Source organism: Sparus aurata, chromosome 4, assembly GCF_900880675.1.
Source record: "Sparus aurata chromosome 4, fSpaAur1.1, whole genome shotgun sequence".
NCBI classification, from domain to species: Eukaryota; Metazoa; Chordata; class Actinopteri; order Spariformes; family Sparidae; genus Sparus; species Sparus aurata.
Genome location: NC_044190.1, coordinates 8,933,781 through 8,952,389, shown reverse-complemented (window position 1 = coordinate 8,952,389; position 18,609 = coordinate 8,933,781). Strand labels below are relative to the sequence as shown.

At 42.7% G+C, this 18,609-nt stretch overlaps 1 protein-coding gene across 7 annotated transcripts in view; it reads right to left on the bottom strand.

Annotated features, from left to right (window-relative positions):
• dmxl2 (Dmx-like 2) overlaps positions 1-18,609 on the bottom strand; it is a 50,326-nt gene that overhangs the window by 2,356 nt on the left and 29,361 nt on the right. For 3 of the 7 annotated variants that reach the window (XM_030413217.1, XM_030413218.1, XM_030413220.1), the window contains exons 30-54: positions 18,023-18,287; positions 17,719-17,921; positions 17,195-17,584; positions 16,861-17,043; positions 16,468-16,764; positions 16,162-16,353; positions 15,987-16,063; positions 15,293-15,423; positions 14,592-14,837; positions 14,115-14,288; positions 10,798-10,988; positions 10,553-10,686; positions 9,759-9,844; positions 9,424-9,625; positions 8,031-8,148; positions 6,474-6,539; positions 5,584-5,670; positions 4,995-5,116; positions 4,247-4,385; positions 2,917-2,977; positions 2,644-2,771; positions 2,457-2,534; positions 1,504-1,595; positions 1,371-1,423; positions 1,052-1,269 (exon numbers count right to left, since the gene is read on the bottom strand). In XM_030413217.1, coding sequence (XP_030269077.1) covers positions 1,052-1,269; positions 1,371-1,423; positions 1,504-1,595; positions 2,457-2,534; positions 2,644-2,771; positions 2,917-2,977; positions 4,247-4,385; positions 4,995-5,116; positions 5,584-5,670; positions 6,474-6,539; positions 8,031-8,148; positions 9,424-9,625; positions 9,759-9,844; positions 10,553-10,686; positions 10,798-10,988; positions 14,115-14,288; positions 14,592-14,837; positions 15,293-15,423; positions 15,987-16,063; positions 16,162-16,353; positions 16,468-16,764; positions 16,861-17,043; positions 17,195-17,584; positions 17,719-17,921; positions 18,023-18,287 — 3,933 coding nt within the window. The remainder of the gene's footprint in view (positions 1-1,051; positions 1,270-1,370; positions 1,424-1,503; positions 1,596-2,456; positions 2,535-2,643; positions 2,772-2,916; positions 2,978-4,246; positions 4,386-4,994; positions 5,117-5,583; positions 5,671-6,473; positions 6,540-8,030; positions 8,149-9,423; positions 9,626-9,758; positions 9,845-10,552; positions 10,687-10,797; positions 10,989-14,114; positions 14,289-14,591; positions 14,838-15,292; positions 15,424-15,986; positions 16,064-16,161; positions 16,354-16,467; positions 16,765-16,860; positions 17,044-17,194; positions 17,585-17,718; positions 17,922-18,022; positions 18,288-18,609) is intronic. The other 4 variants (XM_030413221.1, XM_030413224.1, XM_030413222.1 and 1 more) reach the window with 2 other exon arrangements.

Here is an 18,609-nt window from a genome sequence, read left to right as displayed (position 1 = left end):
CTTTTCAAAGATGTGATCTGAGCGCTCGTCAAGAGCTAGATGATGCCTTGAAGACGCCCTAAAGATATAAAGCAGCCAATGAAAGCATAGGCAGTCGAGAAGGAAAGACAGAAGAGGACCAGAGCACAGTAGTGATACCAAGGCTGCTGAGAACAGACACCTCAGAAGTGTCACTCTGCTGTCACTTCACTGATTCTATCACCAGCAGCAAATGCACAGAAATAATGGAATAATGCTTAAAATGTACATTTACAGAAGCCCTGAGGGGCAAGTGAGGACTTTTCTTTCTGGCGATCCATTTGTAAACTCTGGCGGAATTATTTTCTCTCCTGTGTTTATGACTTGAGATTTTGCCAGGATCATTTTTCAAAGCTTCTTCATCCCATCTGTGGTTTTCATGTGTGAAACCGAGCAAAATTTCTCCTGAATGTTTTAATTTTTATTTTTTTTTATTCCACTTGGTTTTACACATGAAAGAAAAAGATTTTTTGTATTTTTAGGGGAAAACAGACGACAACTCTCCTCTAAAACCTTTTTTTCAAATTTCCACAGATGAAAGAAAATTGAGGAATTTAGATTATTTTGGCAGATCCCTTTTTTCTTTTACTTAAATACATTACTTTGCATTGGTTTATAAGTTATTATGAGTGACTCATACAATATCTGTTGTCACCAGCTGCATTTTATGGATATAAAGACCTTCTCCTGTGTGTCTGTGTGGCTGCTTCCACCCCCCTCCGTCCTGTGTGTGTGTGTGTGTGTGTGTGTGTGTGTTTTGGTCTGAGATGCTGCTGCTCTGGTGCAATATCTAGGAGAGTGAATGTCGTATTGCAGCTTTAACCGCCACTGATAACTCCATCTTCTTTAAGTTACATTTGCTGCCTGACAGCATTATGAGCAGTACATGTGCAGACTGGGTGTTTGACTCTGACTTGACTTTGTCTCCTCTTTCCCTCTGATTTTATAAAGAATAAGACATACAACCTCAGTACAAACTCAAAATGCGACTGTTAGGTTTTGATGTGTTTTGGCAGGTTTGAGTATGCGTCACCTTCATGTTGCCCTCTGCAGAGCCGGTGACGAAGAAGTCCTCGAAGGCATCCAGTGCGAGGGCCTTGATGGCTGAGTCATGGGCCTGGAAAGTATGGAGCAGCTGCCTCTGGCGGATGTCGAACACGCACACAAAGCCCTTTCTGCCTCCGGTGATCAGCAGCTGCTGTTTGGGAGCGTACTGCAGCACAGTGGCCCCGTTCTCATGGCAGGGGAACGCTGAATGAGTGGGAGGGAAGAAATGCCGAATTAGATCGCAAAAGATGTAGAGGGGAAACTCATTAAAAGAGGATTATTCAACGACATCTATGATTTCTTACCATGGACCATGGTATTGCTAGGTGAAATCAGAGTATCCCAAAGGCAAACATTTCTGCGGGAGAGGTGAAACAAGGGTGATGTTAGTGGGTTAATACCAGAGAGGCAGAGCTGTTTGTCAGTGCAGACACCGACCTGTTATCATTGGACTGTCCGGCGGTGGCGATGAGGCTGGAGGACGTGATGAAGGCGAAATCACCGCAGGTCTTAGTGTGACACTGCCAGCTCTGTCAGCAGGAAACACACATTTCATTTCAATGTAACATATCTTGCAGAGAAATAGAAATAGTAGATTTTTCAGGTGTCTGTGCCTGAGTATTCATGAGTATTTATTCTTCTGACAACTTCTGACTTTTCTCCCAACGTTTGGACAAAAGTATCTGTACTTTCTCCTCCTTATAGCTCTGAAACAGACTCGTTACTTTAGTTTGATGTATTTGAGGGGAATTATGGATTATCTTTATTTTGCCTCATGTCACGCCAGCCTTCCCAACATCACAAGACTAATTTCCACCTATCAGTGCACATCACACGCAGCAGGCTTAGCAAGATAAAACAAGGTGAAAGACATCAGAAGACAGAATCAGACAGAGAGGGAACGGGGAGAGAAGGCGTGTTAGTGTCTCACTGCAGACACCCTGCAGCCCTCTGCCTGGATTTTCTTACTTTCTCACTTTGTTGCTGCTCAGGACGCTTTAACAACCCAGCATGTGTCTATGAGACGTCCTGGGAATGAGACTCAACAATCAACTATCTTTGTGGTGCGTTCAGGAACAGCTTGACAAATCCTACTGATTCTACCTTTAAGTTTTATAGTCTTTGAATTATATTAATGTGATATATTAATGCACAGAAATGGACGGTAGAAATGTCTTTGGAGGGAAACTTTTTACTCTGACACATTTCAGAGCCTGTACAGTAAAGACGTTGAATCAGTATTTGCAAGTGTCTGTACTTCTAATAGAGGAAAGAATATGTGTACTTTTGCCACCTCTGATATTATGTTTTCGTCTTTTGTTGTCTAAAGATGTGTATTTGGGTGCTTGGGTGGTGATTAAAGAGGTGAGGGAAGCAGGAAGTGACCTCACCAGGTAGGGTTTGGGGTTGGAGGACGTCTGATTGACCTGCCAGAGACTGAGGAAGCCTTCTCCGTCAGCAACCCCACACTGCAAGAAGAGCACAGAGCAATCGGAACAATCACACCAGATAGACAAAACACAGACGCTGCAGTGTGTGTGTGTGTGTGTGTATGTGTGTGTGTGTGTGTGTGTGTACCTTATTGCCCTGGGAGTTGAAATAGAGCCGGGTGACTCTTGCGTTGCCTGCTTGTCTGAAGCAAATGAGCTGCTGAGGTCTGTTCCATTCAAACATTCTCACACTGCCGTCCTGAGCTCCCGTCATGTCTGACACACACACACACACAATATATAGAATATATTATAATGCATTATAATGATAAAGCAGGAGAGTCAGATGAGATGAAATAAACCAAAATCACTCAATTTAGAATGTATGCTGGTGACCATGGGCTCCAGAGTGGGCACTTACAATACTGATAGATGGGATGAGACGTCATTCTCTTCACGTTATTTAGATTCCTCTTCATAATCTGAAAAAAACATATAAATATAAAACATGATGTCCAGAATATTATAGTTGATGTAACTGTAGTTTTTAGCAGGGATGAGTGAGTACATCACTGTCTGTATCTGTGCTCCGAATGGGCGGTGCTTAAACTGGAAGTGGTTGTGGCTAACAACAGTTGTTAACCTAAGCCTGTAATTGTCATGAGTTGATCAGAAGTTATATATATACTATTCATATTTACAATTCATTTGAACATTGTTCACAAAACAGTCTCAGAGCTACAGAAGTCCTGATGAGCAAGTGAGTTTTTTTTTCTTTCTGGTGATCCATTAAGTTCCTTCATTTTCTTTTTTATCTGAGAAACATGAAAATGAAAATAAAAAATCGGGATAAGAAGAGTGAAACAGAGTGAAATGAAGCTTTGCCAGTTTTTTCCGCTGAAGTTTTTCTCGTTCACTCAGTTTTATTCATGACTTTTTTTTGCACCCCCCCGGAGAATTTTTCCTTTTTCATATATGAAACCAAGGGAACAAAAGTTTCGCCAGTTTTTTTTCTCTTGAAATCTTTTTCGTCTGATAAAAAGAGGGACAGTATGGGGTTAATTCGGCTTCTCCTCTTGTGAGGACTGTTGGTGTCTATATGATGTGAAGATGAGGATGCAGCATATGTCAGTCCAGGTATTACATGTCTGGATCTTTACTAACCAGTCCTGACTGCAGCCGAGTGAAAGCTCGTCTGTAACCCTCTGAGCCTGATGACACCCTCTTGTCCTGTCTTGCTCGCTGTATCACACTCAACATTTATCAACACGGCTGGGACATGGAGAACCCTGACTGCGTGTTAACTGTTACGCAGATGTGTACCTTGGCTCGCCGACTGTGAGAGCTGCTGTTATCTGTGTTTATATGCGTCCATCTCGGCCGTGCAAACACACCTCCTCTTTGTATTGGCCTCCGCAGACTCAGCAGGCCAGCTGTTTAGTCGGCACTGCTCAGTTTGGCTTAAAGTTGATAAGAATTAAAAACATAAACTTCTCCTGATTATGTGCAGGGCCCACAGACTGCAGAAGTAAATGCAAGAAGTCAAATGTCTATTTTACCCTCCTAGAGCATCTAGTGTGGAGCACAGGCTGTTATAAAATGAGACTGCAGAGTGATATGCTCTGCTGTTTACAGGCTCTAAAACAGAGCTTAGTTTCCCCCTGCTGACCATCACTGAGAACTACACACCCAATGCTTTCTGGTTTGGCTGCGTTTGTGTATATCTGTGTTTGTAGCAGACAGAATCGTACCACACTGGCTCCCATGCTGGTCTGGCCACTGCCGAGCCACGGCATGGACGCAGAGACCGGCATCTGTGGTGGCGCGAAGGGGACAGAGCTGGCCTGGGCGATGTTGGTATGAGAGGAGCGATGGTCGATGTCGTCAGAGCTGTGAAACAAAACGCGCCACACAAACATGTTTAAGAGAGATGTTTAAAACATGGACATTGTAAAGACCAGATATTCACATGTTAAACATTATTAAGTGTTTACAGTGTTTCTGCAGGATTCACAGAGTTAAATTCAAGACTTTGAAAAGACCTTTCAATACCACATAGCATCACAGTTTATGGTTATAATGGTTACTGTCAGTTCCAGCAGTCAGGATGGATTTTGTGTTTTCATGTTTTCTGTTCTAAATGCAAACACTTGAAAAAAAAATGTTCTATTGTTTTCCTGTTAAAACAAAATAAAATAAAGGAAATAAGAAAATCAGCAGAAAAACAAATGATTCACACATGAGGGGAAACGTTTCTCCTGAAAATGAAGGAACTTCAAACTATCCTGTCAAAACTTTCTGTTTCACCAGTTCTTATGCCCATAAACACAGGAGAGAAAACTATTTAGATCAGACTTAGAAAATGGATAATTTCTCTCTTGTTAACAAGCCACACAAATCAAAAACCAGCTGTTTACTGTGTGTGTGCAGGAGCAGCCAGGATTGGAATAGCTTATCTGAGGACAAACCAACGTCACCAATATCTGCCCTGAATCTCACCTGCGGGACTCCTTATCAAAGTCATCCCCGATCCAGGTGTAGGGCTGGACCGACACCAGACTCGACACGTCCACCTCCTGGACGTCATGAGTGGAGGCCAACACGATCTCGTTGGAGTTGGCCTGGAAACAAAGGAAAGAAGGAGGGAGAGGGATGAGGAGGGAAGAAAAGACAATACATAAAGGCTTTGCAACAGTTTGGTCTGAGGCTTAGCCTGTTGATGTGTTAAAGACGCATCTAAAGACCCACTTTTATTCTCAGGCTTTCAATTGTGTTAAATTAGTTTTTATTTTTCTCAGATTTATTGGGTTTTATATTACAGTTTCATTGTTCTGTTAGCCTTTATGAATACATAGGTCTTTTGTGAAGGTCTTTAAAAACTTGTTTGCATTTGAAATGCTATATAAATGAAATCAACTTGAAACTGAGAAAGATACTGATGTGTATTTGTACAATCAGATGAAAGTTCCTGGAAAGATAATCTAATCACTTTTAACTTTGTACAAAATTACTTTACAAGTAGTTCTTTCCAGGAAACATCAGGGGAAATAATCCAAAAATGATGAGACACTTCCAACTAATAACTTACCCTATTAATGGCAAATGCCATGATTATATCAGACTCCTTGTGAATGATCTTAGCTTTGCCTCCTGGGTAGCCCAAATCTGCCTCCACCTGGAAAATTCAAAGAAACACGAGACAAAAAGGTTTAATTTTTCAATAAAATTAAAGCTGCAGTCAAAAATACAAAAATGCTAGTTTTGAAGCCTAAAAAGACAGAAAATCGCCGAAACATTGGCTTTGTGCCACCAAGCTGCTCCAAAAATATTCCCACTTCACGTGAAGGTAGCATTAAGGACAGCTACATTCACAGGGGGAGAAGAGTAATCATATAAAAAGGTACACAATTAAATATTGATCGCTCTGACTGCTGGTTTCCCCGGTGAAAACACCCTGCATGATAAGCAAGCCTTACACAGCCCTGACAGTGAGCATGCATGTTAGTAGATCTACTGAATGTGCCAAATCTCTCAGGAAGTTATTTTTAGTCTTTTGCTTGTAAGTCCAGCAGAATCAGTCCAGCTAGAGAGGAGAAGGGAGTGAGAAACACAGGGAGAAGTGTTACTGGTAGGGATCGGATGTGAGGTTATGTGAGTTGATGTCATAAGTGTCCCAGTGAGACGGAAAGATTAGACGTTAGGTCTAAGCCTTTAGAGCCTTGAGTAGATTTTATGCCAGAAAAACTGTCAGAGCAGTCACTATCAGGCCGAGCTGGATGGAGACATCAGGAGCTTCACCCAGTTTGGTGCTAATTGCAAAACTAAACTCTGTGCAAATTGGTGCAGAGTAATTTGTTTAAACTTTAATGCACTTGCTCCTTCAAGCTTGGCTTAGTAGTGACTCTCCCAGACAGACAGACAGACAGACGGACGGACGGACAGAGCCAGGGCCTGGGCTGGTACAGTAAATAATACTACCTTATAGGGACTGCTAGCTCCTGCTATGCAGTTTGGGCTTATATGGTCCATATGGTTCTCTACAGACTACACAACACACACAGAGGCAATATAGACAAATAACACACAAACACGGCACGACACAAAACACATGCACAAACACAGGAAAATGAAACATGGAATGAAAAGAAAATGTAAAAAGGTTGACAGGATCTTTGATGTACAATGTGCAAAAACTCTGAACTCAGTGCACCTCATTAGCATGGAGCTACAGCCGTGTAGCAGGATGAATGGAATCAATAACTATGGATCTGACCGCTAGAGTGTAATTCTAAGTGCTGTAAGGTTGGAATAATGTTGTAATTATAAAGAAACTAAGCATCTTGGACCATGATCCCTTTGGTTTTTGTCTGATTTTGCAGCTTCGGGCAGCTACAGCGGCAGTCTGTCAGGAGAGCGATTACATAATAATGAAGAGTTCCAGACATCAGACAAGACCGTGAACTCTCCTGTTCTTTGGTTAACAAAAACAATAATATCACCAACTACAGATAAATGCTCAGAGAGCACTTATCTGTGGATTAATGACGAGATGCCTCACAGGCACATCAGTGTATGTGTCAGACAGTCATGATCAAATCTGACAGGCTTCTAATAAAGACATCAACAAATAACTTTCTCAAAGCTTGTTTCTAGAGTCTCACAGTGCAGAAGAGTCTGTGCATAACGTGTCGATTCTGTTTCCATTCTTATTAGTAAACTACTGTAGACATGCTGCTCAAAAAGAAAATAAGGTGCAATTAAATTCAGATTAAATTGGCCCAAATATAATTTTCTATATACATTCTTGTTCATAAAACTGCACTAATTAGCTCATCAGAGGAAACTAACTATTCTGATAGTTGATTAATTGATTAAGTCTGCTGGTTCCAGCTCGTTAAGTGTAAGGATTTGCTGCTTTTCTTTGTCTTTATGATCGTACATGATGAGTCTTCAGGTTATGGACTGTTGGTTGGACAAGTCTTCATGCGTGACATTCTGATGCTACATGTTGTTTGATGACGTGTGACTCTGCAGTCACGTTCATGGGCATCTTGTGATTTTTATGGCAAGTTTTTACATATTGCATCTTTAAATAATTATGATTAAACCTCTGTCTAGGTTTTTTAAATTAATTTTTGTAGAAAAAAAGGTATTTTTATACGTAGAATTCATTTTTCATTTTCACAATCGGTTGGGATCCTCATACCATTTTGCATCTCAAGAAAACGCTTGTTTGCTTTTGGTCCATCCCTGCTGTTATGTTTAATTTTTGGCCCTCCAAAGGAAAGAGTTTGGGCACCCCTGATTTAGCAATTAAATGCGAGACTAACCCACATTTAAAGATATAATGTCTCAGATAAAACGTTCTTATATTTGGGCCAATGCAGCACTTGTGTGAGGGGAAGTGGACACAATGTAAATATGAACTAACAGGACTTGTTAAATAAAACAATGGTGGGTTTATTCATCATAGCAAATGAACACGGAACTGAGAAAAAGAAAGCTGAATTTGTTTAATGCATGTGAGCTGCTGACCTCACTCTGCTTCCTTTTCTTAGTGAAGATGTAACGGATCAAAGTCTCCTGAAGAACTTCCTGTTTGACCAGGAAATGCCAAAGACGTCGAGCTGGGAAGGAAAGGTGGTTCTTTGTCCTGGAAGAAAACGAATAGATAAAAATAAGCAAGTCACATCAGAGTGTATCCGCTAACAGGTCTTATGTCAGGTTTTATTTACAGTGACTCCACAGTGCAAGATTACGTGATGCTGCATGTGTGACTGAAACCGGGGACATGTTTGTTCTCTATTGTGTGAAAAGCATAAAAGCACTACTGATATGGAAAGTCTGATATGTGTTGATGGCGTTTTTTTCTTTATTTAAACACCTTTCATCTCTTTTTCTAAATCTAGGCTGAGATTTTTGATCTTTGTGGCTCACTAATCTTTTATCTGTTGTCTTATGGCAACAACTTGTTGATAACTGTTGTCATTGGTATGTTTTTCATTGTAGTTTTTGGTATTTGCTTTTTTTGTAAAGCACTTTTGGCAGCGTAACCTTTCTTTCGTGTGCTCAATAAAAAAATTGTTTTTGAAGCAAATATCAGTCTTGTGATTTGCAACCATTGGCTTAACAGTTCTTTTTACTGTTAGGAAATTCACAACTTTTTAGGAAAGAATGAAAAATTCCCCCCACCGAAAAAAAATGTTTCTTTTTTTTCTACTGAAGTAAAAAATAATTCAGTTTCACACATGAAACAAACAAACAAAAGAGTTTCATTCGGTTTCAAACATGAATTTTAGTTTTTTCCACCAAGATTATTTAAAAAAAACCTATTATTTTTTCACAGATTGAAAAAAGTTTAAGAAACTCATGAGGACTTTCCACTTGCCCCTCAGGGTTTCTTATCTGACAATTTTTGAGATATTCTTCCATACACATGATGGGATTTTATAAGTCTTATTCTTGTGTCCATCATGTGTTGATCTACACTACTACCCTTTGAAATGGAAGTTTTAGTATGTTTTCAGAATCAGAATCAGAATCAGAATTTCCTTTATTTGTTCCACAAACGGGGCTGTTGTATTGTAATAAAACAATAAATGATAGTGAGGGAATAAACAATACAATAAAAAAGTAGTAAGAAATATAAAATAGAGCTCTCATATTTTTTCATTTGTTGTCTGTTGTGACCCGTCTGATTTGTGTATCTTTTGTGTGTTTGTCACTGTGCACTGTGTATCTATCCAAAATCTACATTTACTCTTTGACAAACTAACAGTGTTATTAATGTTAGGATTGCACACTCTCTAAATTTAAAAAGCAAAACTAAATGCAGATGTTGATGTTGTCTGAATGCTATTATTCACTTAGCCCTAGTGTTGGAGAGTATGTCTCCTTTTCTGTATGTTGTATATGATTTCATACTCACTTGAAGGGTGTGTTATCTGGCTCCAGCATGGCCTTGTGTCGGAGTATGGCTGGGCCACCTCCTGCGCTGAGGTCAGTGGGGTAAGTGTTGATGTAGTTGGGAGGAGGGCCGTCAAACTTGTTCATTCGCTCCAGCAGAAGCTGCTCCCAGTTCTCTAAAGTCTTCAACACAGCGTTGCCGAGAGGGGAAGTGACTGGCAGGTCTGTGGCACAAACACATATAGATACACTGTTTACAGGCAGCAGCAACAACAATGATTAGCTCATTTATGTATATTCTTATAAACTACATTAAAATATTGTTATGTATTTTCATATACAATATATCACCAGTACCTGTAAAGTCGAGGCCAGTGAGAGGGAGGAAGTTCTTGACGTTGTGATGAGCCAGTTTCACCATGGCCAGGCGGATCAGAGACCAGCTACGCACCACACAGACACACATGCAGGAAGATTAAAAATTGAAGCAAAGGCTCCACATTACAGCTGGGGAACCAGACAAATCTGGGCACTCATGGTTCATTTGCTCTGGCAGAAGCATCTGGGATCCATCCTGTTCAGACAGATTTCCATCTGACTCGTCCTGTGCCGGTCCAACCACAACCAATTATCAAATCTGGAGCGGGTTTGATACATTGACTTCATAATCAGTCTCCGGTTTGATACGATGCTCAGTTAGCCGAGGGTGTTTGAGCACGAGTAATAGCTGTTGTCTGAAGCAGGTAAGCAATTACATAAACTTGTCTCACCTTGAGCAGTCCACTAAAATCTGTTTCTGAACAAATCTGTGGTGAGAAATGAGCCTCATTTAAAAGTTTGTTCTGAATTCCGTAAGGTGAGGACGCACAGCACTGCTAGTGTTTTGGTTTAAAGAGTGACAGAGTTAACTGGTGACTTTCGGCCCAAATGCATCCGTCATTTTTACATGGAAGGACAGAACTCGGCTTTCTAGTAATTTACGCTTTGACAACACTATGCTGTCAATATGTAATAGGTCTGCGCCCACTGATGACGCCCATTTAAAATAAAAAAACAAATGGTTTAAGACAAATTTTACATTCGCAAATTGGTCTGGTGATACAAGGCGATCCAAATTATGTGGCAGGAAAACCAAGGAGTGCAAGCCCTACCTGTAGGAGTTGGGGTCAGAGTGCTCCGTTATCTGTGTGTCAGAAAGGAAGGCGTCGTCATCGTCTTCATCATCCTCTGCACCGCTCTCGTCTGAGTCACAAAGAGCATTGCTGTCCGACAGCGGCAGGAACGGCTGAGAAGGAAGAAATAATGATGGAAGAGAAAAAAGCAAATGAAAAAGGCAGATAGGGATATGATGAATAACCGATCTAATTAGCCGATTCAAAAGAACTCAATGCCTTACTTTGGCCACAAAGTAGTCCCACATGCTCAGCTCAGGGGGAATGAACTTTTCCCTGTATGCGGGTCTCTCTGTGGGCACAGGAGGCGGGGCAGCTGGCGTCTCCTTCACAGGGCGCCCAGGAACCAGCATCCTCATGTTGAACCTACGTCTGTATCGATCTACATCCTCCGCTGGGGGCTGAGGGGGAGCCACTGGGGGAAGGAGAAGAGCGAACAGAGATGCTTTCTTTCAAAAACAATGAACTATGATAAGGTCAGCTTGCAGCAGACCTCAGTATGCTGCAGTTCTGAACAAATGACGAGGATGAGCTGAGACTCAGCATCATTTTAAAGCCAAAAGAAGGTCAAGAAATAGAGCAGGCGAAAGTTAACTGCATCCACAACCTACACAGAAAACAGCATCCATGATAGAGCTCATACATAGTCAACCATTACCTTAATGCCGTCTTAAATGTGGTTTCTGTCAACAATATAAGTTTGAGTCCTATGAATTTGATGAATCACAGCACACGAAAGACAATCGACACATTTGGAAAAGAGAGGAACAGATGCACAAACACAGAACGTTTAGGAATGAGGCACGGGGCAAGACACGCTGAGTTGTGCACAAACCTGCACCATTATCGTGGATGACTATCTCTGACATCCCACCAGACAAAACAAGACAAGACACAAACCAGAGTAGACAGTGCAGTTAGACACACAGATATGACACGGATCATTACATAATTGGATCAGTTCATATTTAATGTGGTGCATGGCACAAAATTATACACACATTAAACATAACGATGGAGAATTTGTTAAGCATTTGCGAAACATTTTCTTGTTTTCGCAGCATTTGAAGGAAGCAAACACGATGACTAGTGACCTTAACGTGTTTATTTATTTAAAGATAATGTTAATTTGAAAATTAAAGGGAACATTTGCATGGTATGGAATGTCTGTATGTTTCTGACATGCATGTTAGACTGCAGCGGTGCTCAAGAAGGGTTTTTACATCCAGCAAAGTGATTCCTATCAACATCTGGCATTTATGATCCCCCTGAGCAGCTCTTCAAAAGGCTCTTGGCTCTGCTGAGAGCTATCTCAGACTCTACAGAGATACGGAGTCTAAATGTCAGCCCATATCTTCCTCCCCCACAAATACAATGTGAGCACAGATTACTTTGGCCTAATGAATATGAATGAACTGTGTCAAGTTCAGTCAGCATACTAAGATTTATAAAACACAGCTACTCAAAAAATGGCTTAATATCTACACATGTAAGAATCTGACAAATGGCTGAATCAAGTCACACAACAGCAAAGTCTAATTACTATCTCTACTACAAACAACTCATAAAGTAAATCTGGTCCACTCACATTCTTAATAAACAAGATGTAACTTGTGAGATATGGTCAGAATTCAAGGGGCGCTCCAAAAATATGGAGAACAGCATATCACCAGTGTAGCCGCCTACTGCGGCTCACTATACTTTTTGCTGTAGCTAGCTGATTAGTTAATTAGCTCAGTTAGCCATGGAGCTAGTGATCTTGTTAGCGGTCTCCAGTTTTCCTGAACACTGGCCTCAGACAGAGTCACCACAGTCAACGCGTCTCAGCGGACATGAGGCCGGGATTGAACACAGCCAGATCGATGTCAGTTTTTATTTTTAAGTATTTTTAAGTATTTTTTTGGCCCTTTATGGCTTTATTGATAGTACAGCTGAAGATATGACAGGAAACAGGGGGAGAGAGAGGGGGAGTGACATGCAGCAAAGGGACCCAGGCCGGGAGTCGAACCCGGGTCCGCTGCAGAGCCTCGGCGCACGGGACGCGCGCCCAACTGAGCTAAACGGCGCCCCGATCGATGTCAGTTTAAAGACAGGGGACACAGTATGGAGGTGATTTACAGCGGCTCCCTTCAGGACTATGTCTCCAGGGACGAGACGACACGGCAGGCGGGGACAAAAGAGGCAACCATGCAACAAAAAACGAGAATCTCTGCAATCAGCAGCAAGCAAAAACGTTGCATATAGCTGGAATATTTTCTCATCTTACTCTGAATTAAGGATTTTTTTTAAACCAAACCACTGGCAATTGTGCTGAAGCGTGTTTTACAATGAGTTAAAAAGACAATTAAGCTCGTCTTAGCCCGGTAAAAAGAGAGAAGCTTTTATTCAGAAACTTATTTTACTGTCAAGGAAAAGAGGTGTGCAAAATCTTTTCATGACATTTAGTGTGTGTATACTTGGGCTTTCGCAAATACCATCTTCTGAACTCTGGAGCATTGGTAGTAATCAAGAGCAAATATTTGAAGCTTTGAGGCAGGAGGGGGGCTCTGAGCAAGACTCAGGACAGAGTCAGCCAGACATTTCTACATTTTGGGCTGAGGTGGATGACGCAGTGCGGCAGCATGTCTTTCTGTTCAATAAAAGGCATTCTGTAAGATTTCTACTACTCTTCTACTAAAGGTTTGGTGTGATTTATGCATGTTTCATTAACCCCTGTGCACTTTTTGTGACATAACAGTTATTTTGCAGTTCGCCTTAATTGATCGCCTACAAGAATAAATAACGAATATCCAAAATAGAAAAACAAAGACCTACCCAATGAACAAATATCAGAATAGTAGAATATTCAGGTCCAACCGTGTTGTTAACTTGATAGACTAAGTGGCAAACTTAGCATACATTTCCCAAGTGAAACTACATGGGGCTATACTGGAGCCTGCCGCAGTTCAAAGTGAAGCAAGACAGGTTGGGCTGGGGCTAGCTGGTTAGCATGCTAAATTTAGCTCACATCTTTGCAACTTGTCTTTGACATTGACCTTTTTTTTATGTTTTAAACAAAAATTCTGGCCATATCTTACAAATCGCCCCTTAAATGTTACCAACTGAAAAAAAAACAGTACCAAACTATCTCATCAGGCTAATAACTTATCAAGCTGTACCTGCTTCAGTCTCAGATTTAGTCTCAGAGGGCTGCTCAGCCTTGGCCTCTGAACAGTCCTTGCTTGTCCCGGCTGTTGCTTCAGTGGCACAACAGTAATGAGACAATGAGATGGGGACGTGACAACATGTACATGCAGTGCAGTACACACACACTCACACAGACACACACAGCTGTCTGCTCATTATAACACTGAACACAGATGACTATGTCTTCATAGCATTAGTAAGCTTTGTTGTTTGTAATGGGCATTCAGTAGTAGCTGCGCAAATGAGGGGGAAGGGGAGGGGGTAAGTCAAGCATTTGCTCAATGCACACCTGTACAGTTACCATGCACTGCAATCCTGCAAACCAGCACTGCAATCCACCAGCCCAGTTACTCACAGCTGGCCTTAGTTGCTGGTGCCACAGTGCACGACCCCTCTCCCCTTGAAATGGGAGGAGGGGGTCGTTTGCGTAGCTGGGGGGTGGGAGTGGGGTTTGGGGTGAGGCTGCTCTGCTCAGGTCTTCCTGTCTCCTGAGACTCGTCTGGCCTGGCTGCCTCAAAATCAGCTGGCACTGGGACACAGGGCAGAGGGCACACTCATACAAGACACTACTACGGCAGCAGCAGCAGCATCTTAGGAGCATCAACAGGACAGGACTAGTTGTACTTCTATGTAACTATGTAGGAAAGCCTGAGGGATGGAAGCGTTGCCTCAGATCAGAGACAAGTCAAAAGGTAAAGAGTCAGATGGAGCAGAGGAAGACAACAGCAAGAAAAGAATATGGTGACAGACGACCAGGGAGGAAGACAAATGGCAACAAAGACGATGGTGATGGAATAAAAAATCTGAATTAACTACAAATTAGTAAATCTACCTGGTGGAGCCTCGGGCCTCTTTGGCTTAATAATGACTTTGGCCCCTCCCCCAAAGACGGCGGCCCACACGCGGTTGTTGAGGGGATGTGCTGCCAGACGGAAGAGTTCATTGCTGCTGTGCGTGCCGAGGCCGTGGATGAGCAGTGCAAGATAAACAGCCACGACTGCTTCGCACAGCAGCACGTTGAGCCTCGGCTGGTCCTCCTCTCTTGCAGACGTCAACAGAGAAATCAGGGACGACACACCTGCAGAGAGAGGACACACACAAACAAAACATGGCATTTGTGTAATTTACAAAAACGTCTGAAGCAGAACAAAACACTATCTCTGCACAATACGAAACACATTTATGAAACATTCGCATGACGGCGTGATCAGTGTCTGCCTTTCCGTTTCCTTCCCAGAGGCCATGAAGCTCCTATTATAGAACACCATCTGCCTCCCTGCATAAACACAGACGGCCTGCTCTGCTCGTCCTCTCCCTCCGCTTTTCATATTCTCTCTCAATCATGTCTTTGATGCTCACACATATGCCATTTTGCCTTTCTATGCATTCTGTGAGGATTCTGAAATATGATCTGACTCAGTTTCTATCTCATTAAAACTATTTATTTCATAGTATTACCACAAAAATGTGAATACAGAGCCAGCCACTGATGGAAAGGTATAGCTGAATCTGGAGAAGCAGGCACTTTGTTACCTGGCCACTGTGCAGGAGCAGAGTTGGGAGTTATGTGTTCTTCGATGCTTTCTGTGCGGAGTCGTTTCCGCTCACTGAGCAATAGGCCCTGGTACACCATCCCTGTAAACTGGTTGGCTTCTGCCTGGCTGCTGCAAAGCCAACAACAGAAAAGTAAACTGTTAGTTCAACCATGTGAAAATGTGGGGAAATAATATAATTGGCTTTCTTTCCTAGAATGAAATGAAAAAAAGTCAGGATGTAGTTAGCATTAGCATCGAAATACATTTTGCAGAAATGTTTAACTACTAATTTACTTAAAATTGCTGTCTTGGTGAAATAATGTTTGACTACCCAACCTGTCAGAAGGTGGTGCACAAGCTTGACTGGGCGTCAAGGTTGAAAACAACATATTTTCTATCAATTTGGGCCTTGTGGCTTCTAGAAACTTCAATTACCCCATATGAGCTGTTTGGAGCCATTTGATGTTTTTCTTTTAGGCTGTTTTTCTACATAGTAGTCCCGTCTACTTCAGTTGTTCAGGAGAATGCTGCAACTCTGTTTTGATGTGAAGTTCCAGGAAAGATTTGTGAACTTCAAAACTTGCCCTGACTTGGGGGTGATTAGATAATGACTGAATTTCCATTTTTGGGCAAACTTTTCCTTTAAGGCATACGAAATCTGGCAGAGACTGTTGGACCTGTGGCACAGTTACCTGTAGCTGTGGCTGTCACACAGTGCTTGATAGATGCAAGCAGACAGAGAAGCTGCGAGTGTGTGCAGAGCATTCACCTGAGAATGAGAGAAAACATCAACATGAAAGATTTCAGATGGCTGCAGAATCTGTGCTTAGTCTATATAAAAAGTTAGATTCTTGGTTGAGTTCTGACCCGATCATCCATGAAGTCAGGATGCGGAGGAGACTCCATGAGGGTGATGGTGTGGAGGATGTCGTGAATGTGGTTGCTGAGGTGGAGGACTGGATTAGCTATGACCGTCTTGGTTGGGGCGATGCAAGCAGACAGCAGAGGCAGAGTTGTGGGCAGAGGCAGAGGAGACTGCAGCTGCTTCACTGTGAGTTCCTACAGAGTCCAAAAAAATGGGAAGATTTGTTTTTTTATCACAAGAGAGATAGTTTCACATTAATCCAGAAGAAGCACATATGCTTTCATGCAAGTGTGAGTGTGTATGTGTACCTGCTGGCTCTCCTGCAGAAGGAACAGAAGCTCCATGCGTACAGACGTCACTCCTCCACCCTTGGCTCCGTGCAGGCTGCAGTAGGACAGAAACACCCTCAGCAGGGCCTGGTTCTTCCTCAGCCACGCCTTGCGCCTCTCAGAGTGCTGCTGCTTGGCCTGAAGACGACGTCGCTCCATCTGGTGGCGCTCGTAGGCGCCGGCCTCGATACGCTCCAGGGCTTCATCTGATATGTCTACTGATGCCGTGCGCTCTCCCCAACGCTCCACCTCTGACTCCTCCTCTTTCCCCTCCACCTTTGTGTGAACAGAATTTATGGTGTATAACCATGACCAACATGAGAGCAGGAATATAAAGCTGCATGAAATACATCAGATTTTATCAAAGTGTACCTTGTAGTTGCAGATCGTGTGCATGGCTGCGATCTCTTTCTCCAGCCAACTGTAGAGCTGAAAGCGGAGCTTCCCTCCATCCACCTCGAAGCCTGTGGCCAGCGTACGCAGCTCTGTCATCAGGATCTTCAGACAGGCACGGAACTTCAGCTGCTCTGCTATCACGTCCACCTCCGACTCACCCTGAAAAATATAAGAGATATGAGTTTAAGGTTTAAGATATAGCAACCAGTGTAAAGTAGACACCTGCTGCTGCTTAGTTAGCTTCAGCTAACGATCCTATTAGATTAATTAGACCTCGAACCACAGGTGGTTCAGGATATATTATTCCTACCTGTGAGTTCTCTCTCTGTAGTTTGGCTCCTCCACCCTCTGTGCCTCCATCTGCTTTGGTCTCAGTTTCTGGTTTCTTCATGGTCAGACCACCATCGTCATCCTCATCTTCATCATCGTCCTTGTCTTCACCCCAGTCCAGCTTCAGCCCTTCTTCCTCCACCTTGACGAGGGGCTGGCTCCAATCCAACCCACCTGCACTGTCATTCCCTCCCCAGGCAGGAGCTGCTGTGGAGCCCCAGTCCAAACCTCCCTGGGTGCCATTTTCCAGAGGTTGGCTCGAATTCAAATTGGCCTTGGAGGAGGCTTTGCTAAGAGGTGAGGAGCCAGATTTTTTGGTAACTTTGGGAATCTTGGAGAGAACTTCAAGAGCCAGAACAGGACAGCCCACCTACAGAAGATTTACATATGATCAAAACCATGTCTTAACACTTTCATAATCAACATGTTCTCAGGCTGTAGAGGGGGGTAGATATAACATGCCAAGTGCATAAAAAATAGTGGCCATGTTATTGATGAGCTCACCTTGAAGTGTGCATTGGCAGTGGTGAAGAACAGTTTGCGCTCTATAAGGTTGATCTCATCCGCGTTGCTCTTCTCAGCAGTGAGGCCCACATTTGTCGCTGTGCGTTCCGGTTTTGCAAAGTGGCGACGAATGATCAGAGGGTGCGTCCTCAGATAGTTGTAGAAACTAAACACCACCGGGTTGCAAGATTTTACCATCACATCTAACAGAGGGATGAAGACAAAAAAAAAGAAAAATGAACATGATAAGCAGAGCAAACAGGTTTTAGAGGATTTGCTGACTGAAATGTTGAAACCAACTGACCAGGGTTCTCATCATCTTCTTTGGGGATCCGCTCCAACAGTGTGTCCAGTGCTCGGGTGTAGTCCTTCATGATCCAGTAGGCTATGCTGCGCAGGAACGGGTCAGGGTGCAGTCTGGAACAGTGGTAACCACTACCATCCCTGTTACAGCCCAGGACCTTCTCATAAAGGAGGCCTTGGCAGGTGGATGAGTTCTCAAAGTCAGCCTCATACAGTCTTGCTACTATCATGGCTAACTGGAGATCCTCCATCTTCTCCAACAACACCTACACAACACAGACCAGCAGAGGAGAGGTGAGATTGGGTTAAAACTGCAGTTTAAATCTGTAAACAAAAACATAATAGAGAGAGCGTTCATTGTTTTTGCACTTGAAAGCAAAGGCTTGTGTTTTACGCCTCTGCACGCTGTATGCTCGTGATGTCGATGTGGTATTTCCAGTGAGTTGTGGAAGAAAAACAGAGAAGCAGGGTGACTTTTGTTAGAGCGAGATTAAGAGAAATAGTCAGAGTCCGTAGTTTTGAGCGTTCTATGTTCTTGTCATGACCAAAGTGTATTTTGCGACACTTTCCCCTCTTATATTGTCTTTT